The sequence below is a fragment of the Takifugu rubripes genome, chromosome 9, assembly GCF_901000725.2.
Source record: "Takifugu rubripes chromosome 9, fTakRub1.2, whole genome shotgun sequence".
Taxonomy (NCBI): Eukaryota; Metazoa; Chordata; class Actinopteri; order Tetraodontiformes; family Tetraodontidae; genus Takifugu; species Takifugu rubripes.
This window is the reverse complement of record NC_042293.1, coordinates 4,090,154-4,116,307: the sequence shown is the minus strand read 5'-3', so window position 1 is coordinate 4,116,307 and position 26,154 is coordinate 4,090,154. Positions and strand designations below refer to the sequence as shown.

General features: G+C 45.2%; 1 protein-coding gene across 4 annotated transcripts in view; it reads right to left on the bottom strand.

Annotated features, from left to right (window-relative positions):
- The window catches only part of hipk2 (homeodomain interacting protein kinase 2), a 59,450-nt gene extending 35,121 nt beyond the window's left edge, over positions 1–24,329 (bottom strand). For 2 of the 4 annotated variants that reach the window (XM_029841288.1, XM_029841287.1), the window contains exons 1-2: positions 23,902–24,329; positions 8,393–9,566 (exon numbers count right to left, since the gene is read on the bottom strand). In XM_029841288.1, coding sequence (XP_029697148.1) covers positions 8,393–9,566; positions 23,902–23,920 — 1,193 coding nt within the window. In that variant the 5' untranslated portion in view covers positions 23,921–24,329. The remainder of the gene's footprint in view (positions 1–8,392; positions 9,567–23,901) is intronic. The other 2 variants (XM_003967179.3, XM_029841289.1) reach the window with 1 other exon arrangement.
- Positions 24,330–26,154: the final 1,825 nt, after the last annotated feature.

The window sequence follows — 26,154 nt, the reverse complement described above, 5'->3', positions numbered from 1 at the left end:
CAATTGATCATCAAAAATACTTTTGTGGCCCCAAAGATGCAAATAGAAACCACGGCATGGTTTGGAACAATGCATTTTGATTTAGCTTAATGGTAGATTTTCACTGCAGGGTTTGTACAACAGAAGAGTCTCAAATACATAAGTAATGCTGTAGCACAGATGAATATGACCACAAAGATGGGCTGCAGTTCCTGGGTTATTCATGCTACACTCAAAAATGATAAAAAAAAATAGGGTGTTTTCCTCTTTTAAAGGGCTCTCTTTCAGTCGTAAGATATTTTCTTACTATACAGATAATTGCCAAGCCATGCTGGAATAACAGACAAAGTCACGCTCATGTCATCCCTCCAAATTAAAAAAACATTATTTTTAGAAGCTGCTGCAGAATCGATGGTTCTAAAATACCTCTGTATCTGACCTGACTTAAGTCTACATTGAAGCGCTACTGCAACAAAACAAGGCACGTGTGGGACCTCCATCTGTCACAAGCCTTTAGCTCACTCCCTCGCCGAGGAAGTAAAAAAACTTTGCCAACTTTGTATCACAATGTAAAGCTTGTTGTGAACCTGGAAACAACAGCTCAGTTAACAGCCACAGTATAAAAGCAAAGTCATGCCAAAGACTTAAGCAAGAAATCTGAGTGTGTTCTTGAGTTATCAGAGAAAAAAGTATTCTGAAGGAGGCCGATGACTCAAAGGCAGTAATAAACAGTGTCGTGGGGAAAAACTTCGCTCTTTTTGAGTGCTAACAGAGAGCACGGCTGCACAGTGCACACAGCTGGTAGCACACTGCAGATGAAAGCCAATTTGGTTTCTTTGTGTAACTGAGAGCTTCAGTTGGACCACAGGTCCCACTGGAACAAAGACAGATAGAGGAAGAGAAGAGGAAGAGAAAGCAAGAGAGAGCGAAACATGTCGTCCAGGCCCACCTGGGCAAACAATAGCAATGAGATGAGAGTGTGGCTCAAGGGCCCTCCCTGTCCCTAAAGTACACAGCTGTCGGTTGGGGTACGCAGATCAAAACAGCCCCAGACTAGTTCAGGTGTTGCACTTGCAGAGGCAACAAAGCCACAGTTGCTATGGAAATTACCACATCAGATAGATTTTTCTAAAAAATCCTTTAAAAGTCATGCATGCATGCATCATTTTTTACCTACTTTAATGGATCATTTCCTTTATGACCTAAAGTTAGAATACTGATTGAGAAAGCTGATTGTATTTACTTTTATTTTTTTGGTAAAACCTAAGGCTGGAAGCTACTTTTCAGTGCTTGTGATGCTGATGATGTTATCATTCCATTTCTGCCTTCATGTACAACACTGGTGACAGAAACAGAGCCCCAAGGAAAGTGTGAATATAGAAGAAAAATATATAAAATAATATGCTTTATTTGTCTTTATACAAATCATTTGCATAAGGAAAGATTCAAGGCTAGGTGGCGGGTCAATCCTGGGCTGCTGCAGCTTCGGCCGCTTTTGATGTTTGTGTTCCCAAACTGCTGCATGGAAAAGACCAGCATTGCGAGAATCATGTGACACTGCCTGCAAAAGGATCTGCGAAGATAAGATCTAGAGCTACAAGGAGAATGATAGATCCCATCTTTCCCAGCCCCGCATCACTTGTCCTGCCCGTTGAGTCATCCTGCCAGCCTCGGCGCCGCACGTGCAGCGCCACCGTCGCGTTCGGGCAACAAGGCTGCGTCTGTTTGAAGAGAAGCCATCTGTTTGGTGATATATAGATTTGGGTTGTAATGAACTTCCTGACGTCCCTCCGGTTCGAAGCGATGATGTGATGCAGCTCGGGCTGATAACGAACACTGCGGTCCTGTTTGCTCACAGATCAGTGATAGCCAGTCAGTTGACGCCATTACATATGTTTACAATATATGCGCGAAAGGCTCTCCCGCCAGTGCTGCAGGCCAACTGGGATCTAAAGACCTTACCATGGTGGCCAAACACAGCAGAGAACTTCATTAGTTGGGTCCTTATTGTGTGAAACTTTTGCAGCGCTGCAGTTTGGCTGTGCTAATAAATCATCGTCCCTCCTTTATGGCGCCGTCCGTGGCGCTGATAAAACAAGGTGTTTGATCAGGAAAAGAGATTTAAAGCTCTCCAGGATGGCACCCCCATATCCTAATGCTAACTCTTTTAATAATTAAGCCGGATCCAATGCATGAGTAATTCTTTTTCCAAACAAATTACACCTCAGCTAAAATCCAATGCAACCCGATACATCCCGGCGATACAATGTCTGTCGCAAGGTCCTATTAGTCATTTTAAATTATTTATCAAGTAAAAGAAGATTAGCATCAGGCGAGTTTAAGATCAGCAGCTTAATCTATCAACAGGATTTTGAAATAGGAAATAGATTATAATGATCTTAGTAGAGATTACTGTTTGTACCTATTGCGAGGGTGAACTATAACAATTCATCTCTGAATTGTGGAAAAATGTCTGCTATAGCTGCCTTTTAAAAGATGTTTATATGACTTTATGAGTGTTGCTGAAAATAGCCCGAGAAGTAGGAAGACGGGTCTGTCCAGAGTGAAAAATGGTGTCATTTTCCATTGAGCGACAACTATCAGCATGTAAGTGACTGGGCTGGCGAACAGTTTCCATCAAAGATCAACACACAGGAAAACAAGCAAATAGTTTTCTTCTAAAATGCTCGACGGAGAAAAATCGAGCCACTGTGTTCAGCTAGGTGGTGTCATCAAAGCCTGTATTTCCTCTCATTTTTTTGGTTTTTTTTTTCCTGGGGGCCACAGCTGGCGGGCTGAGCGACACCCTGTCTGTCCACTTGCCTACAAACTATATAACCTCGATTAGGAAATTCCTTTGATTGAGAAAACAAACGCATCTGTTGGGTTCTGTTAGGAACTTAATGGGAGCCTGCGTGGCCCCATGCACACGGGGAATTCTCTGTCTGTTAGACGCACATACTGGTGGCCCTAACCAATCCCCTCTCCCCCAGCTGGGCAGCCATAACTCACGTCGCTTTGCCTTTCCTGCATTCCATCAGGCTGTTGTCGATGGTCATTAAAAAAAACTCGTAAAAAAAATTTTGGCACACAAAATTTGAATTTTACCAACACAAGTATGACTAACTAAATGAGAACGTTCTCTCATTCCTCAAGTGCACATTTTCATTATTTGCTCGAGCATAACTTTAGTGCCCCAGCTGCATATTTTCCACCCTGGTGTTGGTATTTAAATATTCATAGATGTGGATAGAATGGAGTGAGAGAGACGGTGAGCGAACAATGGAGAGGAAAGAAGGGCGGGAAGAAGCCGCGGCAGCGTGCGGTGGTGAGGGGCTACCCCCTTTCTTGAGCTCCCTGCGGAGGGATGGTGGGCATATGGTAATGTTGGAAGGGAGGGCATTAGCAGGGGGGCTCCTGATTTATTTAGACCTGGGCGGGGGGGCACCTGTGCAAGTCAGTTGATAGCAACCATCACAGTCTGAATTAAGGGAAGAGGGCTGGGGAATGAACACACCGCTGCTGCTGTGAGGAATTTCACCTGTTCGTTCAGTGATTTTCAGACTAAAGTGAGAAGAAATGTCTATTGTTCTGTTTCAGTCAGACATGTTATTAATGACCTCCTAGTTTGGGATTTTCTCCGGTAGCCTGGGGTGCAACGCAGCAGCTCTGCAAACACCTGTAAGGTTGAACAAGTTCCTGCCTGTGTGCTGCCAACATTTGCTCACCACACCAACAGCTTCGTTGAGGGTAGAAAAAAAAAGAAACAAGGCATCCCTGTTTCACATAAGCCAATCAATAAAGAGCAGAGAAACTGCAGCCTTAGTGATCTTAAGTGGGCGGCTTGCTGCGTTTTTATCAAGGCAGCTTAATTTCCGTCAGTTTAATATCCTGGGAAATGTATGGAAATTGAACTGTAAGGCGGAACAAAGAGCAGTAGCGAGCACGAAACAATGTGCTGGATCTCAAAGCGCTCCCTCTTATCGTGAAGTGCTCTCGTAGCATCATACACACGTGCTCATATACACAGACGTGTATCGATCGGTTCGGCCTCAGCTGTTAGGTGGTTAAGTTCGCACTTTGAGCCCTTTGGTTCAATCAGTCCTCATTATTTGCCAAAAAGGCCTGTGAGCTGATGACTGAATTAGTAGATTCCGCTGTATATGTTTTACCAGTCAATTAGCTTAGCTGCGATGTGTCCCAAGTGCTCAGTAGAGACACATGTAGGAACTGCCCAGAAGCAAATAAACGAGAAAGAAATTGTGATGAATGCATGTTATGATGCATGCTGAGGTGACGTGACTGCGATAAAAAATGGGGCGATCAGTATTTATCATTTCAGGAGTCTTTATTTGCCAGTTGCTGATAATGGGTGATGGTTTCATCAACAGCCCAACTGGATGTTCATGTGTCATCAATAAACCTGATGATTTATTATAGAACATTATGAACACACAACACATGATAAACCAATAGTGCTGTATAATCATAGTTAAAATCAAGTCAGTTTAATTCATTTATAATGTTTTATATGTATTGGGAATATCAGAGTGTATTGGAATTGTGACAGCTGTAATAAATTGAATCAATTTATGTCTTATCATAAGTACTGGTGACCATCAGGTGCTTTGAACAATGTAATTCAGATATGATTCATAAAAGCCATAAATAAAACTGTGATCATACAGCAATACATGCACAATATGGGTTTAATATGTTGCGATATGTTTAGATACAGAAATGGAAAATAAATCACGAAGAGGAGTGAAATAGGAACATCCCAAGGCAGCCGTGAAGGCTGATGAGCATTAGAAATAATCTGCCACTGCTTGGGGGGGAAGAACACTGTTCCAGATTCTGGTAAAGAATGCAAAACAACAGCCCCAACAGCCCCCCCCCAGCACTGTCACTCTGCCCTCCGCTCCTCCGTTCTTTTCCCCCCTTAGTTTCATGAGAATCTCCGCAAAAACAACACCTGCACTATTAATGGCGCCGCTGCAAATCAGCATTTCTGTCTTTTCTCAATTCATCTTTCCTCCTCAGCAACTTGATCCCACCGTCTGCACACCTTCCCCTCCTTCTATGCTCATGCTTTAAATGCTTCACGGAACAGTAACTAATGGCAACCTCATTCACTAAAACAGCCCTTGATGTTTGCCAGGGTAAATGTGCTGGAACGCCTGCCCAGCCGGTCCGGTTGTGCAACCCTAACAACAGATAGAGCCACAGATAGACAGGTTGAGTGGCGGTTCATCTTTCAATGAAGCTGCCTCAGCCCCAACAGTGAGAGCGCTGAGCCTGATGGAGGCAGATACATATTTCATTGGGTAATAAGGCTACATAACACATAAGCCAGGAATTTCCACAGAATCCACCGTAGCATTAGAAAAGCCAGGATCTAAAAGCATGAAAGGAAAATGCAGAGTTCTGCAATGTGTATGCATTAATGTCCCTGCTGCAAGGGGCCCTGTTGCTTTATTAGACCTCGCTGAGGCAGACATCAGTGGTGACATCAAGCCCACATCGCATACTCACACACTGTGAAATATTTTCTTAGCACCCACAATGTCAGCTACCACACAGATGATTCACGCATGTCCAACCGTGTTCTGTGACACGTTGGTTCAATAATGCTTCGAGCAGTCACGTCAGAAGAGACCTTTACCTACTAACGAAGACGTGTCCTTTGTTTTACAACTTTCCCTCAAACTGGTCCAGACGTATGTGGAGTGTAGGAGGAAATGCACAGGAGCCAAGCAGACCAATCCCAGCTGCCTGTCTGTCTTAAAATGTAGTTACAGTCCTGGGGAGGTGCGTGTGACCAGATGTGTGTAGGGTCCCTCACCACAGCATTATTATACCATTTGTGTGAAGCTTGGGTGTTATTTAATCACTCTCCCCTCCAAATATGAGAAATGGGAGTCAAGAAACTCCCAACCAGAAAGTGCGATCAACCAAAAAGAGGAAAGGGGGCTATACTGCTTTTATATTTTCATTTGTCAGCATTCGAGCCAAACCTTCTGTCTAAGAAAACTCCAGAAAAGTCCCTTTTCAACAAAATATCCCTACAAAAGCTCTTGTCACTAAAAAGTCTAAATAATAAATAAATTTAAAACCATACTTACTTCTAAATTTGCAGCAATGTTTTAAGTTGACCCAAAATAGAAATGTAAATGACACCTAATTCTCGTTACAGTTTCTCTTAAAAAGATAAGGTTAGAATATTAAGGCAGCTTGCGCACAATAATCATTTACCGCTTTTTATTTTAATTGTTGCTAAGGTGTCACCACCCTCTCATTGTCAACAGCAATCACATGACCTGCCAGCTGCACTGCTTCAGAAATCTTTACATGTATCAAATGTCTTGGCACATCCACTCATTTAACGGCCTCTAGCTGATGTGATAAATATGGCAACCATTTCCAACAGAGACAAGAAAATAATCCCTTTCTCTCGCACAGTGTCAGCTTGAGTAGCCGGATTACCTGTTACATCATTAGCAATAAACGGGAAGGAGAGTTGAATAAGTTTGAGGGCACGTATCGACGGCAAACAAGAGCATCTACAACAGCAAACAGGAAACAACTTCAAAACGAAAGTGGGTAAACTGCAGTCAAACACCTGTGGCGTGACTGTGGATTCAGGTAGGAAGGATGAACTGAGCCACAAAAAGAAAAGAAAAAGTTCAAGAATTCCAACCATCCTGTGTGGTGTTGTTGTAAAATGCACAGTGCAACCTTATCATTTTTCTTGCCGCCAGTCAAAGTCATTTAAGTCATTTAAATCATTTTTTAAAAAAACTCTTACATCCCATATTTAAGATGAACCTCATCTATGTGAATCATGTGGCCTTCCTTCTCATTAGCCTTGTCTCATTTAATTCCATCTCCGCAAGACTTTCTGTTCAGAAGAATGTGAAGTCACAGAAACCAGTCACAAACACTTTGTTTGATGGGAGCCAAAGGAGGAAATGGGGGAACGTTTGTTCTGGTCTGGAAGATATCAAGTAGCCCAGATGCAACAGGTTGTAGCTGGCAAACGCCACCTATGTGCACTCTTTAGCCCTGATCAAGGCGTTGTCTGCGTAAAGTGAAACTGCCGTCTCATCTGAGATCATCAAAGATCTCGCCTCCCATGAGTCTGCCCCCTGGACAGTTCTCCCAGTGTGTCCCGCCACAGCGCACACTCTCAGCACTACCGCTGCCACCGCTTGGTCCCGGGTCGCAGTGTCTCCAGGCCCGTGTTTTGGTAGTGAGTAGGCAATTTTAAGGTTGACGTCAGCCTCCTCCCTCTTCTCTTTCACTGCCAACAGGAAATGAAGGGATGATCTCTCAGCTTTCCACCTCTCATCACTCCCAAAGTAGCCAAACAAGAACATTTTATGGCCTATTTGTTGACCTGGAGCCCAGGAGCAACAACAACAAGCCGCTAGCAGGAGCACTGAACGTGCACAAGCCAGTTTCAATGCAGGGGTTCCACTGGATGACGGTTATGATAAAATGACAGAAACAATTTCCTCCTTCCTGATTAAATAGAACACTATAATATACAGAGTATCATCTTTTTCTTTTTTAAATCCCTTTTAAGCAAATTGGTCTATTAACAAATTTTCAACTCTTGCAGAACTACCACCTGGCATGTACCTGAGCAACATATCATTTATGATATCATACGCACACCTGTTCTAGCTAGATAAACCCTCTTTTCATGCTGACATGGACTATTAACGCTGCCTCTACTAAAAAACAGAGTTTCTGCCGTGACAAAAAAAAAAAACAGCATTAAAGAAGCGCCTGGATAAGGAAGTTAAGGCCTTCCCAGAGATTCATCTGGTTCTAATGCAGGGCCTGCTGGTGTGGATTACAGGCACATATTACAGAAGAACTCCAGCTGACCCCCTCATCTTCGTCCCAGGGGAAATAGGAGCCAGCCATGTTAATGGGGGATGAGGGTCTGGGCCCATTAGGAGCAAAAGGTGAATAGAAACCAGTGGGCAGGCCGCCACCCCATGATTGGTGGAGTTCTGAAAGGATTCAATCCTGAACAAAAAAGTCGCACCAAGAAAATGTTGCTTCACACATTTCCTGTGCACTGTCTGGTCTTTGCCTGAGCTTTAAGGACTCACAAATCCCGATTGACACAAAAAACACGTCTGTTTTATTACATTAAAGGTGTCACAAAGGCCAGGTGTAGATTGTGCGTTAACTCACGAGACAGCGATTTTAAAAGTTAGTTCTCAGAAATGGTTCTACTGTCAAAATGCAAACCAAGAACAACAAGAAAACTGGCGCAAAAGCAAAGAATCCACAGACATCCAAAAAAACATCTGAAAATAAATCCAAACACAACAATTCCCTCTCTGCAATGTTGCAAAAATTGGCAGAATTAGTGGTTTAATCAATAAACTCTTACCTGTAGTATCTGGACTGCAGATAAGTGGAGCAGACCGCTTTGGAAACATGACTGGCCGATCCAAAGTCAATCACTTTGACCCTGTAGGGCTGCCGAGATGGGTCCACGAGCATGATGTTCTCCGGCTTCAGGTCGGCGTGGATCAACCCCAGGCTCTTCAGCTTCATCAGAGCCGTTGCCACTTGCTGGAGCACAGGTCTGATGTATTTGAGTGGCAACGGGCTGAACTTGTTTTGTTTGAGAAAGTCATACAGGTTCTGCTCCAGCATCTCAAACACCAGGCACGTGTGGTTTTTGTGCTGGAAGCACTCGTAGGCCCTCACAAAGTTGTAGTCATCGGCACTTTCCGTGCTGAGTCTCGCCAGGATGCTCACCTCGATCTGACCCTGCCGAGCGTACGAAGGGTGGTTCTTCAGGATCTTGATGGCCACGATCTCATTGGTGCCTCTCTTCCAGCACTTGACCACCTGGCCGAAGGTTCCCCTCCCCAAGAATTCCAGCACTTCGTAGGTGTTGGTCATGGAGCAGAGCACCTCGTGTTGCACTAGCTGGTAGTCACCTTCACTGTTAGAGCCACTGTTCTTGGACATTGCTGTAGAGGTGGTGGTGGCCACCGTGGCCACTGTGGCGCCGCTGGCTGCTCCGTTCTGCATCATCGGTGGTCCGTGCTCCTCAATGATCTGCACACTGCTGTTGTTGTCAAGCTCTTCGCTCTTACGTTTAAGCCCACATCGCTGGTAGGTATCCAGGAGGCTGACCGTGCTGCGGCGTGTCAGGTTGTGAACACCAACTAAGCCACCCAAACTACTACCTCCTCTGCCGCCGCCACTGCTGCTGCTGCTGCTGCCTCCGCCCCCGCTGCCCAACAGAGACCCCACGGCCCCTGAAGTGCTGCTAGCTGAGGCGACCACAATGTGGCCCGCGCTGGCCGGAAAGATGAGCGTTTGTTCGTAGGGCAGGGTGGAGCTGGCGACCTGCAGGGAGCTGTTGATGCCGAGGGGACCGCTGGCGGCCGACAAGTTCTTGCTGCTGCTATGGCTGTAGACTTTGCTGTGTGTGCCGTACCCTGTCATATCCCAGTTGCAACTCTGCTCCACCTTCATTTTCTTCACGCTAAAGAAGGCACTTGATTGGAGAGTGTGAGGGGAGAACACTTGCACTTGCGAGGCCATACCTGTGACAAGGGGTGGGGGGGGGACAGGAGGGGAATGAAAGTGAGATGTTAGAAAATTGAGAGTGTCGGAAACACGAGCTGCAGCCATAAGCTTTAAATAAAAACAGCTTGGGTGAGAGGGTCATAAAAACATGAAGAGCATCACCGATGTGTCAGCATTTTAAGCTACTCCCCTGTTTGGTATAACATTAAAAACATTAAATTACACATGAGCCTAAAAATTTGTTGATTTGTGATTTTAGGTTTCCAAATTGCACCGTCATCTAGAGTTTTGTGGAGTGAGAAAAAAAACAGCTATTCAACTAAAACTGGCCAAACAGAGATTGTTTGTTTGGGGTTTTTTTAATATAATGAGAGTATCACAAAAATAAGTAGGTAGACTGAGAGGGGCTCCTGCAAACTAGAGGTTCATGCAGAGGAAATGACATTTCCCTGCTGTTTTCCATCTGCAACAATGTAAATAGGCTGAGTGAATACTAAAGGAATACCCTTTCAGGATACACTCCACAGAGACGGCAACACAAATCCGTGAATAATAAAAAAAAAAGGAATGATTGCAATTTCCTTCCCCGCTACACAGGCCAGCTCTTGTATTTATTGGTAGACAATTACTCAGTTTAGGAAAGGTGGTGGAAGAAATTTCGTTCGAGAGTGGTGCCGGGGCACTGAACTCGCAGATCACGAAGACAACAAAACAAAAGCAAAATTGCAGCGAGGCTGCGCTCTGAACTCCTGGGAATGAGCTGCCTCAGAATAAGCAAACGCTTCTCCAAGCAAACAAATGGCCAAAAATAGTCCCCTTTCTTTATCTCTCCCTTTGCAAACAGCCTTGTTATTTGTAACATTGAACCAATTAGAACAGCACATTGTGGATGAGCCTTAATGACGCTGCTTCAACAGATTCCAGTCAAACACTAAACAAAGCCTACTGCACCTGGATCAGGCCGAAGGGCTATGCCACAATCAATAAAGAAGGTAACAAATTCGTACAAACGCCACTTTTTTGGGCCATTTCTGTGCGTTCTAACAGAAGCCCATAAAATGTCGTGCTGCAGGAAAATGATTCGATGCACTATTTTGACAAAGGTGGGAGGCACTGGAGGATTGTCAGCAGTATTCTGCGGACAGAGAGCAGAGAAGGGGGAGACACTCTGTCATTATTAGCTCGTTGAGCAGTGATGATGATTAATTCAGTAGGATGTGGCCAATCCCCTGTCCTACTTTGCTTCATTTGTCTTTTTTAACCTCTCTTCCTCCTTCTCTCCCCTGCAGATTCTTGCCTTCGCCTTTCTCTGGCCTTGCACGGACTTAGTTATCTGTGTGGTCATCTGGTTTTAGCCCTAATGCTACAGGATTGAGGCTGCAGTGCACATTAGAGGGCTCACCGTAAGCCCTGTGTGTCGTTTTATGGTAGCATGCCCGGGCGGCACTCACTTCTCTGCATCAGATGTCTGCATGCATGTCCTGATAATTAAATGTACATTTTTGATCAAAGCAATTCACCGTGAGCACTCCAGAGTCCAGAGAGGTAATGAAGATTGTCCGCTATGCTATTAGGGGCAAAGCTATCTGCTAATCACATAAGCCCTGAAGGCCAGATGTCACTCCTTGGATTACCAATTCCTGTGGCTGGACTTTACGCTAAAAATAATTTGAATGATGGTTTGCGTCACAGAGCTGCGTCAACAGTATGTGACTGGGAGCCTGACAAGGATAATCAAAGCCGCCTGCTAACGGACACAAAGATAGATGGACAGACCCAGCCATGGATTGTTCCTCTTGTATGAAATGCCAGCTTATCTGGCGGCGTGATTACGGATAGCGAGAGGTTTTAGAAGGCCAGATTGAGGCTAGCTGCGGCTTGCATCAGCATCATGGAAATTCTTCCTCAACCCCGTCATTCATTGACTTTGTCAATTCCGAGGCCGTCTTCAGGGGGCATTGAACTAACGGTTGCAAATGTTTAGCTAAACTGGGAACGCTAAATCAAAACATTGCCAACAAATACATGGTAAATGTACAGGAAGTCCTTGAGAGCTTGGAAAGCTAAAAAAAGAAAACAATATCCCTTTGCTAAACACACTGAAGTGATTCAATACGTTTAAAAAAAAGGCTGGAATGTTATCTTGCATGAGCAACAATGTGCCCAATTATACTTTGATGGGAAAGCGGCTCCTGGCCCTGTGAATCGCTCTTTCCCCCAACTGAGGTTCAAACATATTTATGATCTATAACACAGTGTAATCTGAAGAAATCAGGGCTAAAGACCATGCCTCCGGCTGAAGTATATTAGAATTTCTAAAACCTGTGCCAAGAGCAAAACTGTAATGGCCCATTGTTGCACATTTACAATGTTGGAAGACCTTCGGTAGCCAAGGCCTCCCATTTAGCATACCTAAGGAACATGTGTGTATATGGAACCACACACTGCAATTAGGCACACCAGAAAGGCATTTTTCACTGTTTAGAGGCAGCAAGTTGAAATGTGGTCAGTGTTTTCAGAGCAATTGCCTCTCTCTCCCTGTCAGAGGTTTGTTAATCTGCTTTTTTGGCGGCTCATGACCATCCTGCGTGCTGTGCGAGGCTGAGGAGGAGGACAGGCGGAGATAAAGGTGGGGAGAATAGAGCGGGGGTCTGTGGCTTTCGCACACTAGCCTGTGACCTGCTTCTGTTTGCTAGGTTTTATTAAACCTGTCATTTATTCCCTGCTGACAGAATGACAGACAGTATTGATGAGGGTGCCTTCAGACACCACCGGGCCCGTCACACCCGCTCGCAGTAATTGCAAACGCAATTTTAATATAAAAACCGGCTCAGTCAGGCCTCAATGCTCTGTGCTTTATCATTGTTTGAAGTGGTGCCCTTCTTAATGTTTATGCGTTACACCAAGATGCATAAGATGCAATTAATGGTAGAAGCCCAATCAGGTATCATAAAGGGAGGGCCCAGTGATAGCAATGTTTCCTGTGAATGGGGAAGGGGGGAGCGGGGGTGTATTTGGCTGACAGCCTGAATGACAGAAGAAACCGATGGACCGTATTGGACAGCCTAATGATTGCAGAACTGGCTGGACTGGTAAGCCAAATGTCCAGTCAGGGCCGTCTAGACAAAGCATTATCTCTGTTATTGTGCCGCTGTCTTTAGGTGCACCCAATCACCTGGACTAAATAAAGGCAGAACTGAAGGTTTTGAACCAAGAGAGCAGCTTCAAACACAACAACAAATCCTCCTCATAAGCTCGAGTCCCTGTTATGCCATTAAAAACATAGCTGGCCGAGCAGGACACAGACAGGGGTCCTCTCAGGAGGGCTAATTTTACCAGGGCATTAGGACATTAGCAGTGGATCATAGGGGCTTTAACATGTCTCTTGTAGCTGCAAATGTGGCCTCTGTTCTGATCCATAAATTCTCAGCTACAAGATGATAAAGATCAACTAAACAAAGGTGAGTCTATGGGTCTTCAGATGCAACTGGGAGTAGAATTAGTCAAATTACTACTTATAGCATGAAAGCTAAAGTTAAACTTGGTCACATAGTTTCCTGCAGGTTGTCTATATCTACATCTCAATCATCAAAAACATGGGGACCCGATAAAAGTCCCATGATTCACTTCATCATTGCTGAAGCATGAAGACCTGCATCTTTTTGCACGTGCTTCTTTAGCTGAGCTTTAGATTGTGTCATGCTGCTATGACGTCACGCTACCTGTGCGGCTAAAGCAGATCCTGCCATCTGGCCCTGCTACAGCGGCAGGCTAAGGCCTGCTATTCCAAAATGTGTTCCGCCCTGGAGTGAACTCAACAGGCAGCAGATTCGTTTTAACATCTATTTAATATGAGTTTCATTAGAAATCTGCATTACAAATACTGTATGGACACGAATGATCACCTCTGATAGAAACAGTGGTGTTGAAGCATGGTTAAACATAACCATGGAAGAGAGAATATGCTGTCCACACGTTCCTATCAGTAAGGGAGAGCGGGAGCTCATCGCAATGCACTATCTCCCTCCCATAGCTTTTGACTATCCTGTCAGCTTTTTAGCCGCCTCATCTCTGCTTATTTATAGAATAATTCATCAGACACTCTTGCAGGAGATGTTGTCAGACAGGCTGCCGCTCTGTTGTTCTGACCACAGAAAAGGACCGTTTTTGCTCTGCTCTTTCGCACAAATGCACAAAAGAGGACAAGTATCCAGCGAGCATATTGACGGCCTAAAAGGCAAATATGAATGCTATTCGGCAAACATGCACAGGACTTCTCTGCCCCCTCCCTTTCTGGAAACAAACAGCCACAGATACAGCGTGTTGTGCTTGCTGTGAGATAACACAATCACTCAGCGCTCGTTCGAACTCACATGCACAGACACAGAGGCAACCACGGGTGACATGCGCTAAAGAATACTTAGCACACCAACCAAGGCGGATTTGAGTTATACCAGCTATAATTTATGTGCGGTTAAAGTTTAAATATTAACAGTCCCGATCTAAAGCCTCACAAAGTTTAAGGGTCTGTAGATAAGATGTTAGCGAGTCATGCTGGGATCACAAAGCAACTGCTTGTCAGGAGAAAATATTTGCCTTGCAAAGAAAGAAAGGCTTATTAAAGAATGAGTATAAAATATAACAAAGGAATTGTGCGCTGCATCAATGTGACAGTGTTAATCATAAATGAGTGACTGAAACATGCCCAACCATGAAGCTAAGGCACCTGTTAGCTCTGCTCTGCTGCACTTAACGTGACATCCACCACTGTGTGCAACAACATGTGCAGCTACCGTTGTGAACGCAGGTCCAAGAAGGGACGCACACCTGATAAGCAGATGTTCTCCAGAGTGCTTATCACACACGCACGAAGAGGAAAAAAAGCCTCACCACACCACACTTCCTCTTATGTCATTATGATGAACAACGACAGCTGGACACAGTGCACTGCGATAAAATAGAGAAGTTTTCAGGGGCGTATGCTAGCCGGTGACAGTGACATTCGCACAGGGGCCTAAAATGTTTTTTTTTAAGCTAGCAACACGTTTACACGCTTTAAAGCATTTTCCTTTTGTGCCTTTTTTATAGTTCCTCTGTCACCATCACAACATAAGGAGATGTAATCTAGTTATCATTTGAAATACGTTCGCATCTTAATTATAACCAGAACAATGCTAACCTGTTATGCGTACTTTTATCATGGCTACAGGTGGCAAAATGCACCCGTTTGAAAGGGCCTTTTCATTTAACAAAGGGCCTGTTTCAAAATCAGGTTTGCAAAGGGGCCTTTATGAAGATGGAGACCTTCAGTGTTTTGTACTTTCTTTGGCAGGAGAAGCAGTTGACATTTAAAAAAATAGGCACCAGATAGCACACAGCAACCTTTGTTTAATGCAGTTCCTGATTATTTTTACATGGGCTCCCGATTTAGTAGCAGGCATTTAATTTGTGAAGTACAGAAATGAAACCTGATTACCACATCCAAAGCGTAAAATGAGCTGACTGCATCGGGTGGGTAAACTATTTCTGTTGTGCAAAGTGGGAATTAGAGTGTGAAACGACAGGAGGTGGGTGGGGTGGCGGGGTGGGGATGGGGGGGGTTAGAGACGGAAAAGGCTATGGGGGAAATCACAGTGGGATGGAATCCACGGGGGACATCATGGCTGCCACAACACCCAGTGTCATTTTGCGATATTTGGATGGCATATAGTTTCTTTCTTTCTTTCTTTTTTCTTTCTTTATTTCCTTTGTCTATCTATCTTTCTTTCTTTCTTTCTTTCTTTCTTTCTTTCTTTCTTTCTTTCTTTCTTTCTTTCTGTCTGTCTGTCTGTCTGTCTGTCTGTCTGTCTGTCTGTCTGACTGACTGACTGACTGACTGACTGACTGACTGACTGACTGACTGACTGACTGACTTTCTCGGCTTTTTTGCAGCATTCGCCCCAGCATCCCCCAACATCTTGCCTCTTCTTCGGCAAAACACACGCCTCCACACAGAGGAGTAGTCTGATTTCTACCCCTTTCAAAACCCTGCCATGAACCCCGACAGCAGAGGAACCGGTCCAACCTGAACGGCCACCTGATGCACCAAAAACGCAGAGGCATTTTTCACCACTTCCACCAAACAGAGAAGAAACTGATCAGGGCTCTCGGCTTTCACGAAAAACAAGAGAGGCGTGCCTGCGAGGAAAAGGTACGCCTGATTCTGGAATCCCCCGTCATTTGTGGTTAATTGGCTTTGCTGCGAGGTGGTCCTGAACTACAGGCCACGCCACAGGGCCTAACCAGCGTGTTGAAGGATTCTGGGTGCTGCTGCAGCTGCATGAAGGCCGGCTGTCTCCGCCCCTCACCTGTGGTTCTGTCCCTCCTAATGCTACACAGTTGTGTACTTCTGTCAATCCTCAAGATGACATATCTGTGTGTGACATTTCAGAAAAGTGTGTGATGATCCTGCTTGAGGTCCTATTAAGGCCACATATCTAACTAATTTAGAGGGGCAGATGCCTTTTTCCCACCCCGCCCCTCTAGAATGCGCCAACATGCACTCTTGCCATCACGCTGCAGGGAAACTCATCCATATGGATACTCCATAAATTGCCTTAATCTCATAATCTCTTTTCATCTTCTTTGCAACCCACTGTCATCATCAACATCCACGTGTCGCCTTTGACAAACGCGTAAGGTCGGCCGTGATGTACATTCAAACAGCTTTTAAAAGATTACGGCACACCCACCCACACACGCGCGTGTACGCATACAAATTTAGCGAAGGCGTATGTGTCCCTAATTCATCTGACAGTGTCTTGTAAACACTGCTGGTGCGTCTCTCTGGCCGCAGAGCGGAGCAAACGGCGGCTCGTCCGATTCAGCGCGAAACTCGCGGCTTCACCTGAGTTTTATTTTGCACCACACGGACAGTTTGAAATAGTAAAACCAAACTAGGGCCGACAGTTTTAGCGCCGGCGCACTGGACGCCCGTGGGTGAAGGACACGTCTCAAATTGTGGTTCAACAGGGTTGTGTTTTTTTGGGGGGGAACTGCTCAAGAAATATTAAATAACTCAAAACAGGAAGGTATTATTAAAGAATCAACACTTCCTCTGACAACATGCTGCGTAACGTGTTTGTACAAGTTAATTTCTGCACCAGCTGCTGGTGATCCAGGCTTTTTATTTTCCATTTTCTCTGGTTCAAATTGGTTGTTCTAGAACAACCAATGAGCCTTTTAAATGGCGGTTAAGTGGAATGCCAGTAAGTCGCGTTTCATCAGCAGAAACATGCTGCTGACCACACAGAAAGAATCTTTAGACTCCGAGGGAATGAGGATGGTTTGAATGCACGTATTAGATGGGGCAGGTTTAAGGAAACAACGACATCGTTGCCAAAATCCCTCTTAGAGCAGTGACCCTCCCCCTGTTGTACCCATCCAACACCCCTGACCCTGGGCCATGGCCTTGGGGCCCTGGGCCCAAAGAAAAAGGTATTCATTTCTTCACCCACTCGACCGTCTCTATTTTCCACCTTATTCCATCTCTGTCACTCCGCATCACTCGGCCCCTCTAATCCTGAATGGGGCGGGCCGCTCGAAGGGCCACCTTTGATTTGGTGCAGCAGATTTAGGCACAGGGCGCGTCTTTGCTGTGACTGCGTTCACGGGGAGGCTGTATTGAAACTTTAAACCTCTAAGAATATCAGTTTTCAGTTATAAATGCAAAAGTTTCAAACAGCAATAGTGGTTTATGTTCTCTAAAACATAAATTAATGTAGTCTGAGAAGCTTATTGCGATAAAAAAAAACTCTTATAGTGACAGGCTTTCAGCAGATTCTCATGCCAGTAGGCGACTGGAGCAGCATAAGAAGAGCCACAAGGTTTTTTTAATTGAATAAATGAATTTAACATCCTTCCCTTTTTTAACATTATGTCTTTGAAAGCTCATAAAAGCTTGGTTTCAGCCTTGAGCAGCAGCATTTCAGTTATTTCCCATATACATGAGGGTATTGAAAAGTGATAGGAACAATATGACATATTAAAACTTTCAAAAAGATGCACTTTCACAGGAACAGAATATAGAAAAGAGAAATAAATTAGTTAAGAAGGTGAGAAGTCAAGGGTGAATGTACGGAGAAAAATAACCAGGCATAAAGCGACTCATTTCCTCGCCTGTTGACTCCTTTGACGACCACAGTCGGTCTCCTGCCCTGCTCTCTGCCCCCCCACCTCCGGCTTTAAGCTGAAATGGACTAGAGTGCCTGCCTGAGCTTTGAAGTCCTTTGGTTATCAGCCAAGCGTGGCGCTGTACCTGCAGCCATCTGTGAAGGGGCCACCGGCAGCCACCCGCCACTCCACTTCACCCTCCGTGACTGTGAGCGGCCGGGGGGAGCGTGGAGCTAATGGCGCCGGGGGCGGCACTTAGGTCACGTACGACGATGCCCACAACTTTGTCCGTGTCAGCGAATACTGACGCATGAAGCCAGAACACAAAAAAAAACACCTTAATGGTTCATTTCAGCGTTGACCTGTGGACACTTCTGTGTCACCTTTAGCTTTTTTAATTAAGAGTCTACGAAAGTATACCTCAAAGGAACTGCGTGATCAAATTGCTTTTCTTTAATAATTCAATTCAGACTAGCGTCTGCCAAATAAACGGCCTTTTTTTCTCCAAGTAAAAGTCAAGAAAGGCAAATTTAATAGGGAGCAGAGTTTACTTGGAAAATCTACTCATTCTGCTACATTGTAAAGTAAAGCCTCAAAACATTGAAAAGTGAAACAAAGCTGAATGCTGCTTTGGTTGTCTAGAAATTAAAATCAATTAAAAGAGTTTGATCAGAGCAGAGGACATCTACTTCCGCTGAAATACTAAACTAAAGAGTGTCAAACCTCAAACTGGCATTCTATACAGAAGAGCCCCCGCAGAGAGTGACAGTCGCTAAGGAGCAACAGGCTCGGCTCCAACAATCAGCCATAATTAACGCGACAACACATACAAAAGTAAATGTGCTAAAAATCATCTGACAGATCAGAACAACGTACATAGCTTACTCTCGAGCAAGGAGATGAAGTCTAGAAGTGATTTTTTACATTTAAATCTCCCTGTCAGCTCTCTTTCAGCTGCACACATTAAAAGGCCAAAAGAGCCACGGATACGTAGCGGCAGCTCACTTCCAGGGGACACCATGTCCAGGTCAGCATGAAGGGACATTATCCCAAACAACAGGATTAAGACCTGCTCGGCCAAAAAAACAAGCGGGTGGTTTAGGTTCAGAGGGGGGTTAGAGATGTTGGCAATAGGGGGGTTGACTGAAGCGGGAAAAGATGGGGTGGGGGGGCACATGATTAGGAAGAACAAAAACGCTACAGTAGTTAGACCCCTCCTCAGACCGGCCTCTAATTACACACACAGACACACACATACGGGGGCTTCCAATCTGGCCATCAGGCTGTCGCTGAGGTGTCACATGGGCACCATGTGTGCCGGCTAGTGGCCTCTCGGCTTATCAACAAACAGAATGGGATGGAAGGACAGATAGGAGATGCTGTGGTGGGGGTGGGGCCAGAATGCGCCAGGCGGGTCGGACTGGGATGGATAAGGTAGGGGAGGTCACCGCCAGATGACGGGCATCTAAATTGAGCATGCGATGGGCCAACGAAATCTACGCACTCAGTAATAATATTCACATCGGTTGAAGGGGGGTGGTGAAAGGAAACAATCTGTCACCCGCAGCCCCTCACTCACCAGGAATCCCTGTGTAATTACATCTTAACAGGTCCTCCTTAACAAAAGGCTTCATTCAGTCTGCGCTGGGCTGAGGAGCAGTCAGATATGAACCTTTGTGCTTCTCTCACCGCTCATCAAACCAAACATACGGAGGTACGGAGACTCTCAGAATCCTGTTTGCACGCAGACCCCCCATTCTTCCCCCATCTCTGCTGACGGTTAGTTCCCTTTGGCCCAAGGATGCTCTCCTTCTTTAGAGAGGATGGTCGGGTCTTTTTTTCTCCAAGGCACAGCAGGGAAACCCACGTTCCTGCAGAGCCTCATTTCCCAATTAAATTCAGTTCCAACCACCAAGCAGAATAGAACATCTCATAGAAACACGCCATTCACAGTAAAAGTGTTAATCTAAACTCGACAAAATCTAATTTGACTGCAAGCGGCAGGAATAAACCCCCATGTCACTACAATGGCATCTAAATGGAGGTTCGGCTCAATACAGAGAGCTGGAAAATGAAAAAGCTTCGCAACTTAATAAAGAGAGTTCTTCACCAAAAAGATAGAAGATATGCAAAATTATAGATTTAAAGGAAAAACCACATAATATAACAAGCTTAATAACAAGCAAGCAAGGTAAAACTCTTTTCCCCTGGGTTTCGGAGCAAATGTGACTAAAGAAATGCATTTACAAATTCAACACAGGAAATTAAAAAAAGCTGTTTTGGACGCTTTGTGTATTGACCGTGGCGCCTCACTCCACACTCCTGATGAAATATGTCAGCTGACGTAAACACGATCCCAGATCAGATCACATCCTACATGAAGACAGCATCGAGAGGGCGGGAAGAGCCTTATTTTGGTGTTAAGATGTCAGAAGGGATGGAGATGTAAGGTTTATTACGTACAGGTTGATTACAGGTCTGCCCCACTGGTGTCCTGGAGTAACCACAGTCGTGGGGGTGGGGGCAGCCGCACGACAGTGTGAAACGAAAGAGCGGGGAGGAGAACTTTCAGAAGGGAGGGCCCGAAACGCACAGCAAATGAGAACAGCTATGTCTTGCTGCATTTCAAGCCTATTTTCCACCACCTGAGCAACTAGGATGATGCGTCTGGGACCTCGGGGCAATTTTCCCCCCAGAAGTTTGCAGGAAATCAGCGTATGAAAAGTGAAATAGCCAGCGTTATTCTGCTCGTGCTCTGGACCGGGCCTCCCGCAGCAGACTGGCCTCAGCTAACCTGTCATTTCAGTTCAATCTGACCGCCCCCCAACACACACTCACACACACATCTGTTTCCAAAAGCCTCAGCGCACACCTGTGAGCCATTTCACATCACAGAGCTCGCCTGTTCCGCCGACTTCATCAGCGCGCTCATCTAAGCCTACAGAACCTGCCTTCACCCCCCCTTAATAAATGTCCCGGCAAACTGGTGGCCGGCGAATGACTTTGCATCCTTTTCAACTGAACAATGATTGAATAATACAAAACGCGACGTACCCGTTTAAACAAGCCTTTCCTCCAAACAGCTCAAGGATTTTGCATCTGGTCAACAAACAGATCCAAACTGAGCGGTGCCAGATAAACAGCTGGGAACGACACTTGTGGGGATCGGCATGGGGGGGCGGTGACTGTTTTTTGACCTGGAATATGTTCTACTGACTGTTTACGTGGGACCCCTCCCATTACGGCCTAAACAGTGCACTGCTTGTCATAACAATCAGGACTGGAGACCCTCCTCATTTACCCCAACGCAACTTAAAGGGCACGGATCTGAAAAGAACAGAGCAGGAGAATCCTGACAACGGAATGGTTTATTAACATTTAAGATCTTTTTTTCTTTTTTTTTTACGCCACTTTATTTACACTTCAGTAGACGGAGAGAGATCAAACGCTGAAAGGAAATACAATTCTAGAGGGAATTGCGCGCGAGAAAAAAAGGGAAGCCAGAAACAGTTTTTACTTTCCACATTAATAATTGAACTATAAGTTCACTCTTGCTTTCATATGTCTAAATTATTATTACTGGGATTTCTGATTTGTCCAGTCCTCCCATTGTGGACATTCCAGCGGATACAGCCTTTCTTTCGGACCAATTTCAGACTTCTGACTCTTTTTTAGCTGCGTCCTTGGTCTCCGACAAGGGAAAACATTTGGAATAATAGCTGTAAAATGACAAATATCCGCAGGGACATGCACTGCTGTCACCCTGAATCTGCCCTGGGGTGCCGCCCTGCCCCCCGGTCCCCACAGAAAGGGCCTCCAGGATTCTTCCTGCAATTCTAATCAAAGTTTAAAAAGCTGCAACCTTGGACTCACGGCGCGGGTCGCGGCCTGTGAGGAAGGTATCAATCATGCATGCTCCAAGCATGAATGAGGGGAAGAGGGAGGGACGAGAGAGGCGAGGACGGGTCTCTGAGAAACTCCGGCGTCCCCCCCTGTCCTCTGAGGAGTCTTTTCCCATCATGCCCTGGAGGTAACTCAAACTTGCATTAACGCGTAATGGCCACGTGAATGATAAAACATCCATCTGCCTCGTGATCGTGTGGCACCTGTCAACGCCATCAGCGGCGGCAGCATCAACGACCTCTGAGTCGCAATCTGGCTTTTTTTCCCTTCCAGATGGGAATCACATTCTGAAAAACATTCTGACCCAGGAGAGGCACAACTGGAAATGAAGATGGTGCCTACACAGCTGTCTAATCCTCTTGCAGCCTGAAAAGTGGGTGACGGCACATGTGGAACAGGCTCATTCACTGGCAGAAACAGGTGTACAAACAGCCACGAGCCCACCGAGCCAGGCACAGAAGCCACAAGGGTGGCCGAGTGCTCACTTTTCCACATTGCAGTGAGCCCCTGGACCCTCTCCCTTTCCCCGACATCCATCAAGGCGTCATCGAGGGTTACCAGAACCAGCGTCCCGGGGTGATCCGGGCTGAGGGAGAGCGAAGGCAAACAAAAGAAAGCAACGGGAATTCCCAATGGCCGCAAAGTTCTGCAAACACAAGCAAACACCTTCTGCGAGGAGTTTTAACTCCATTTCAAATTACCCGAGGAAGCAGTTAATCATATAGATTTTAAGTTATTAGCTGCCCTGTAGCTAAGGGTGAGTAATCACCATAATAGCCGCTCTCGATGTATGTGAAGGCTCCCATCAGCCCCCAAGACCTATTTTCCACATAACAGCCCTTTGCAATAGCGAGGAGGACAGGCAAGGTAATTAATTCCCCCCGCCGCCTTCCTTTCTCTTCCCTTCTCCTCGTCTCCTTGGTGAGGAGAAAAGCTAGGGAATGTAATTTACACTAATTACCTTTAGCATATAGGAGTCTCATTCCAACTTTCCTTTTCATGTTGAAATGACACAGTCTCCAGGGCTTCACCCCCACACCCCCACTCCCCTCCAGCCTCAAAGGCCACATTATTCCAGTTGTCACACAACAGAAGTAGAGTTTGCAGCAACATTTTGGGGGGTCGGGAATTGCCTGTAAATTCCATCACATTTCCATCCGAACTCACATCTGCTGCGCCTCACGCAGAACAGAATCAGAAGAATCGGTTTCATCAAACGCCACCAGAGGGGCTAAAGAGTAGGTCAGAAGCCATTAGACACGAGGTTGCAACAAAAATAAAGATCGGGACCATCAGATGCAATGCTGAGCACTGGGCTGGAATCCACTCTGCGCAGGCACCTGATGCAGACTCGGTGTCCTAATAGGTCAAAACGCACGACAACACCGATACTTCTGATTGCATGGACATCTGCTGTCAACCGTGCGTACGTTCGCGACGCACTACAACAGCAACGCCGCTCGTTTGTGTCATTTGCCTCTGTTGTGCAGTTGCACCTCTCGTATCGTCACGGGCCGGTCGCATTGTTTCACCCCCTTTTTAACCGTTTGTGCGGCCGCGCAATCGCAGTGTTTTTTGGTTGGTTTTTGGGGTGGGGGGTTGCGTGTGAATTGGTCTCATATTAAAAAATGAAAAGCATGACAGCAAACAATCCAGGGGAAGCAGACGGGGGTCGCAGTCTCTCTATTAGATTAGTCACAGCCACAATGCTGCAGCGATGGCGAAATCTCCGGGGTTTCTGCCGGCTTCTGCTGTCCAAAACAAACAAGATGTAATCATAAAAACATGATTAAGCTATAAGGTAAACTCGTCCGACCGGTGGGTTGCAATGCTGTTGTGGAAACATGGGAATTGAAAGGAACGGAGTGGAGACTCGGTCCGATCGCTTTCTCGATCTGACAGAGACAGAATTTCGAGCCAAAACACTGAGCACAACATTCCCAGAGGTCTAATCCGGGTCTGGACAAGCGTCTGCGGCTGTGCTGTCTGTTTTTGACCTTATCCAGGAAGGTTCGAAGCCTTATCGGGGACAATTCAGCTGCTCGGATCAGCCAGGCAGCGCAAACCGACTGAGCAGTCAGTAAAATGTTCTGGAAGCAAAGTGGGGCTGCGGAGCCCGGGTTCGGCACCGGATTACATGGAAATGCGCGTCAAGTGGTTCTGATTGAAAGGTGAGAGGGCGCGACGCATCTCCCGGTCCGTACCAGCCGCAAACCAGTGACAATTGATCCAGGCGGCTGAGTGACTGAGCCCCGATCAGGATGAATAAAAAGCAGCACGCTTCCCGGAGAGCCTTACCTTCGTATACAGGGGCCATCGGTGCAAGCGCTTCTGCAATTCATGGCAAAAAAATAAAGAGGGGTTTCTTTTCAGAACTCAATGAAAATCTGCCATCTTGAAGCGCTGATGAGAGGGTCGCCGCATTACTGGCCCAGTTCATTAGTAAGAAAAACGCTCATAATTCACATCCAGGCGGGTCTCCGGCGGAGGATTCGAGGCGACCGCGGAGACACCAAGCAGAACCGATCCGATCCGGGGCGCCGTGTTCTCCGTGACCCAAGTGATGAGCAGCGGCGACGGTCTCCGGTTTTCCCTTCAGCTATTGTGCGACATGTCTGTGAAGTGAGGAGTCTGCAAAAGTTGCACTGGTCAGAGCGCAGCGAGTTTGGCGTACAGCGGGGGAATCGAGCGACGATCGAGTCGATGGAACGAGGAGGCGCATCGCTCTGCGCTCCCGAAAGACATACGCACATTATTATTATTATTATTGTTATTATTATTATTAGTAGTAGTAGTAGTAGTAGTAGTAGTAGTAGTAGTAGTAGTAGTAGTAGTTTTAAATTATTTGTCCATTTACCTTTATTTACATTGGCCCACAAGACCAATTCTTTTGAAATAAATCCCTAAAAAAAATCCTCATCGTTGTCGTCACCATTTTCTTATGCTTTCTGAATGTAAAGTTTCAGATTTTAAAGACGTAAAATTTCTGAACCTGCCTCATTGTTATATTCATATTCTATTTTTAATTTATTCTATTTTATTTTATTTCTTATTTTCTTATATTCTATTATCTTTAATAGGTTTGATGGGGGGAATGGTGGTGGGAAATTTTGTAGATGCTGTAGATCTTTGGAGATGCTAATTTCCCTGGTGGACACCCCCTAAAGGGATCAATAAAGTTATCTTGAATCTTGAATCTTGAATCATTCCAGGCATTTGGGGGGGGGGGGGGGGGGGGGTAAAAAGGAGTTTAAAAATATGAAGGAAATCATTATAAATGTTACAAATTGCAACGAAAAACATTATTAACAAATATATTTATTCTTCTTGTTTGTGATTAACATATGAAGGTAACGTAAAGTATCAAAATAAAATGGAAAACTCTAATTCCTACCCTATAATGTATATAGATACTAAAAGTAAATCATCCTGCAGAGTTTACCAGCTGTTGGCAGCTTCTCCAGCAGTGCCGTCCTGTGTTGGGTGATTCTGTGATCGATTGGTCGCGTCTGAAGGCTCTATACAGTAGGCTTCGGTGTGACGACACAAGCTTTGCACAGAACGAACTGGAGCGGAATCGGATTACACGGGCTCACACAAATGTGAGTAATCTGTCATCCAGCAGCGACCCCTAAAACGCACCACAGCGACACACACCGCAACTTGTAAATTAAATATGTTCATGAAGCCATGTGACTGTTGGCAGAGCCGTGCATCACTGCAGGGCCTATACAACCATATTATCACCTAAACACACTCCGAAGCCCCTTAGTAGGAGCCCTGTGTTGCAATCTCAGCTGTATAGGACAAAGAAATAAAGAAATATTAAACCACCACACATTGTTGGGTTAAAAGTACCAGGGGTGATCTAAAGTCAACACATTAACTTCCTCTGAACCATTTAGCTCTGCCAGGAGTTATGCAATTCCTCACAGTGTTTAAGCATGTCACAGCACCTGCAGCCTGACCTGATGCAGCATATAGAATCTATATGCATGGTTCATCTATATTATAGATGAACCATCTACATGATGATGTAATTTCATGACAGGCTTATAATGGTGCATTAAGAGGTCCCTGGGGAATGCAGGATGTTATCTGAAAGAGCAATAATACATAAACCATATCAAGTGCTTCATAAAACAGATGATGTTCAGAAGAATAAATAGCCTAAGTAAACACTTCCCATGTGTTCACTTTCTTAAATACTAAAAAAGATCATAGTAAGTTACCAAGAATGTTTTTTCATCAGTCTTTATTCTTGCTGAGACTCCCAACATTAAGAAATGGTGAAAGCAGATCAACAGATTAATACTTTTAATGCAAATATATATATATATAATGTTTTTTTTTTAAATCTTTCAAAATGAATCGCATCATATTCGCTTCATTAACAGGAACCCAACTATAGAAACATACCACTTACACTTACTATTATAAAGTAATAAATACTTATAGCACAAAAATAATATGCTTGATATTTAATGTATTATTTATTGCTGTGTCTCTTTTATTTGACTGTGTAACCAAATTGAATTTAAACTCTGAGGA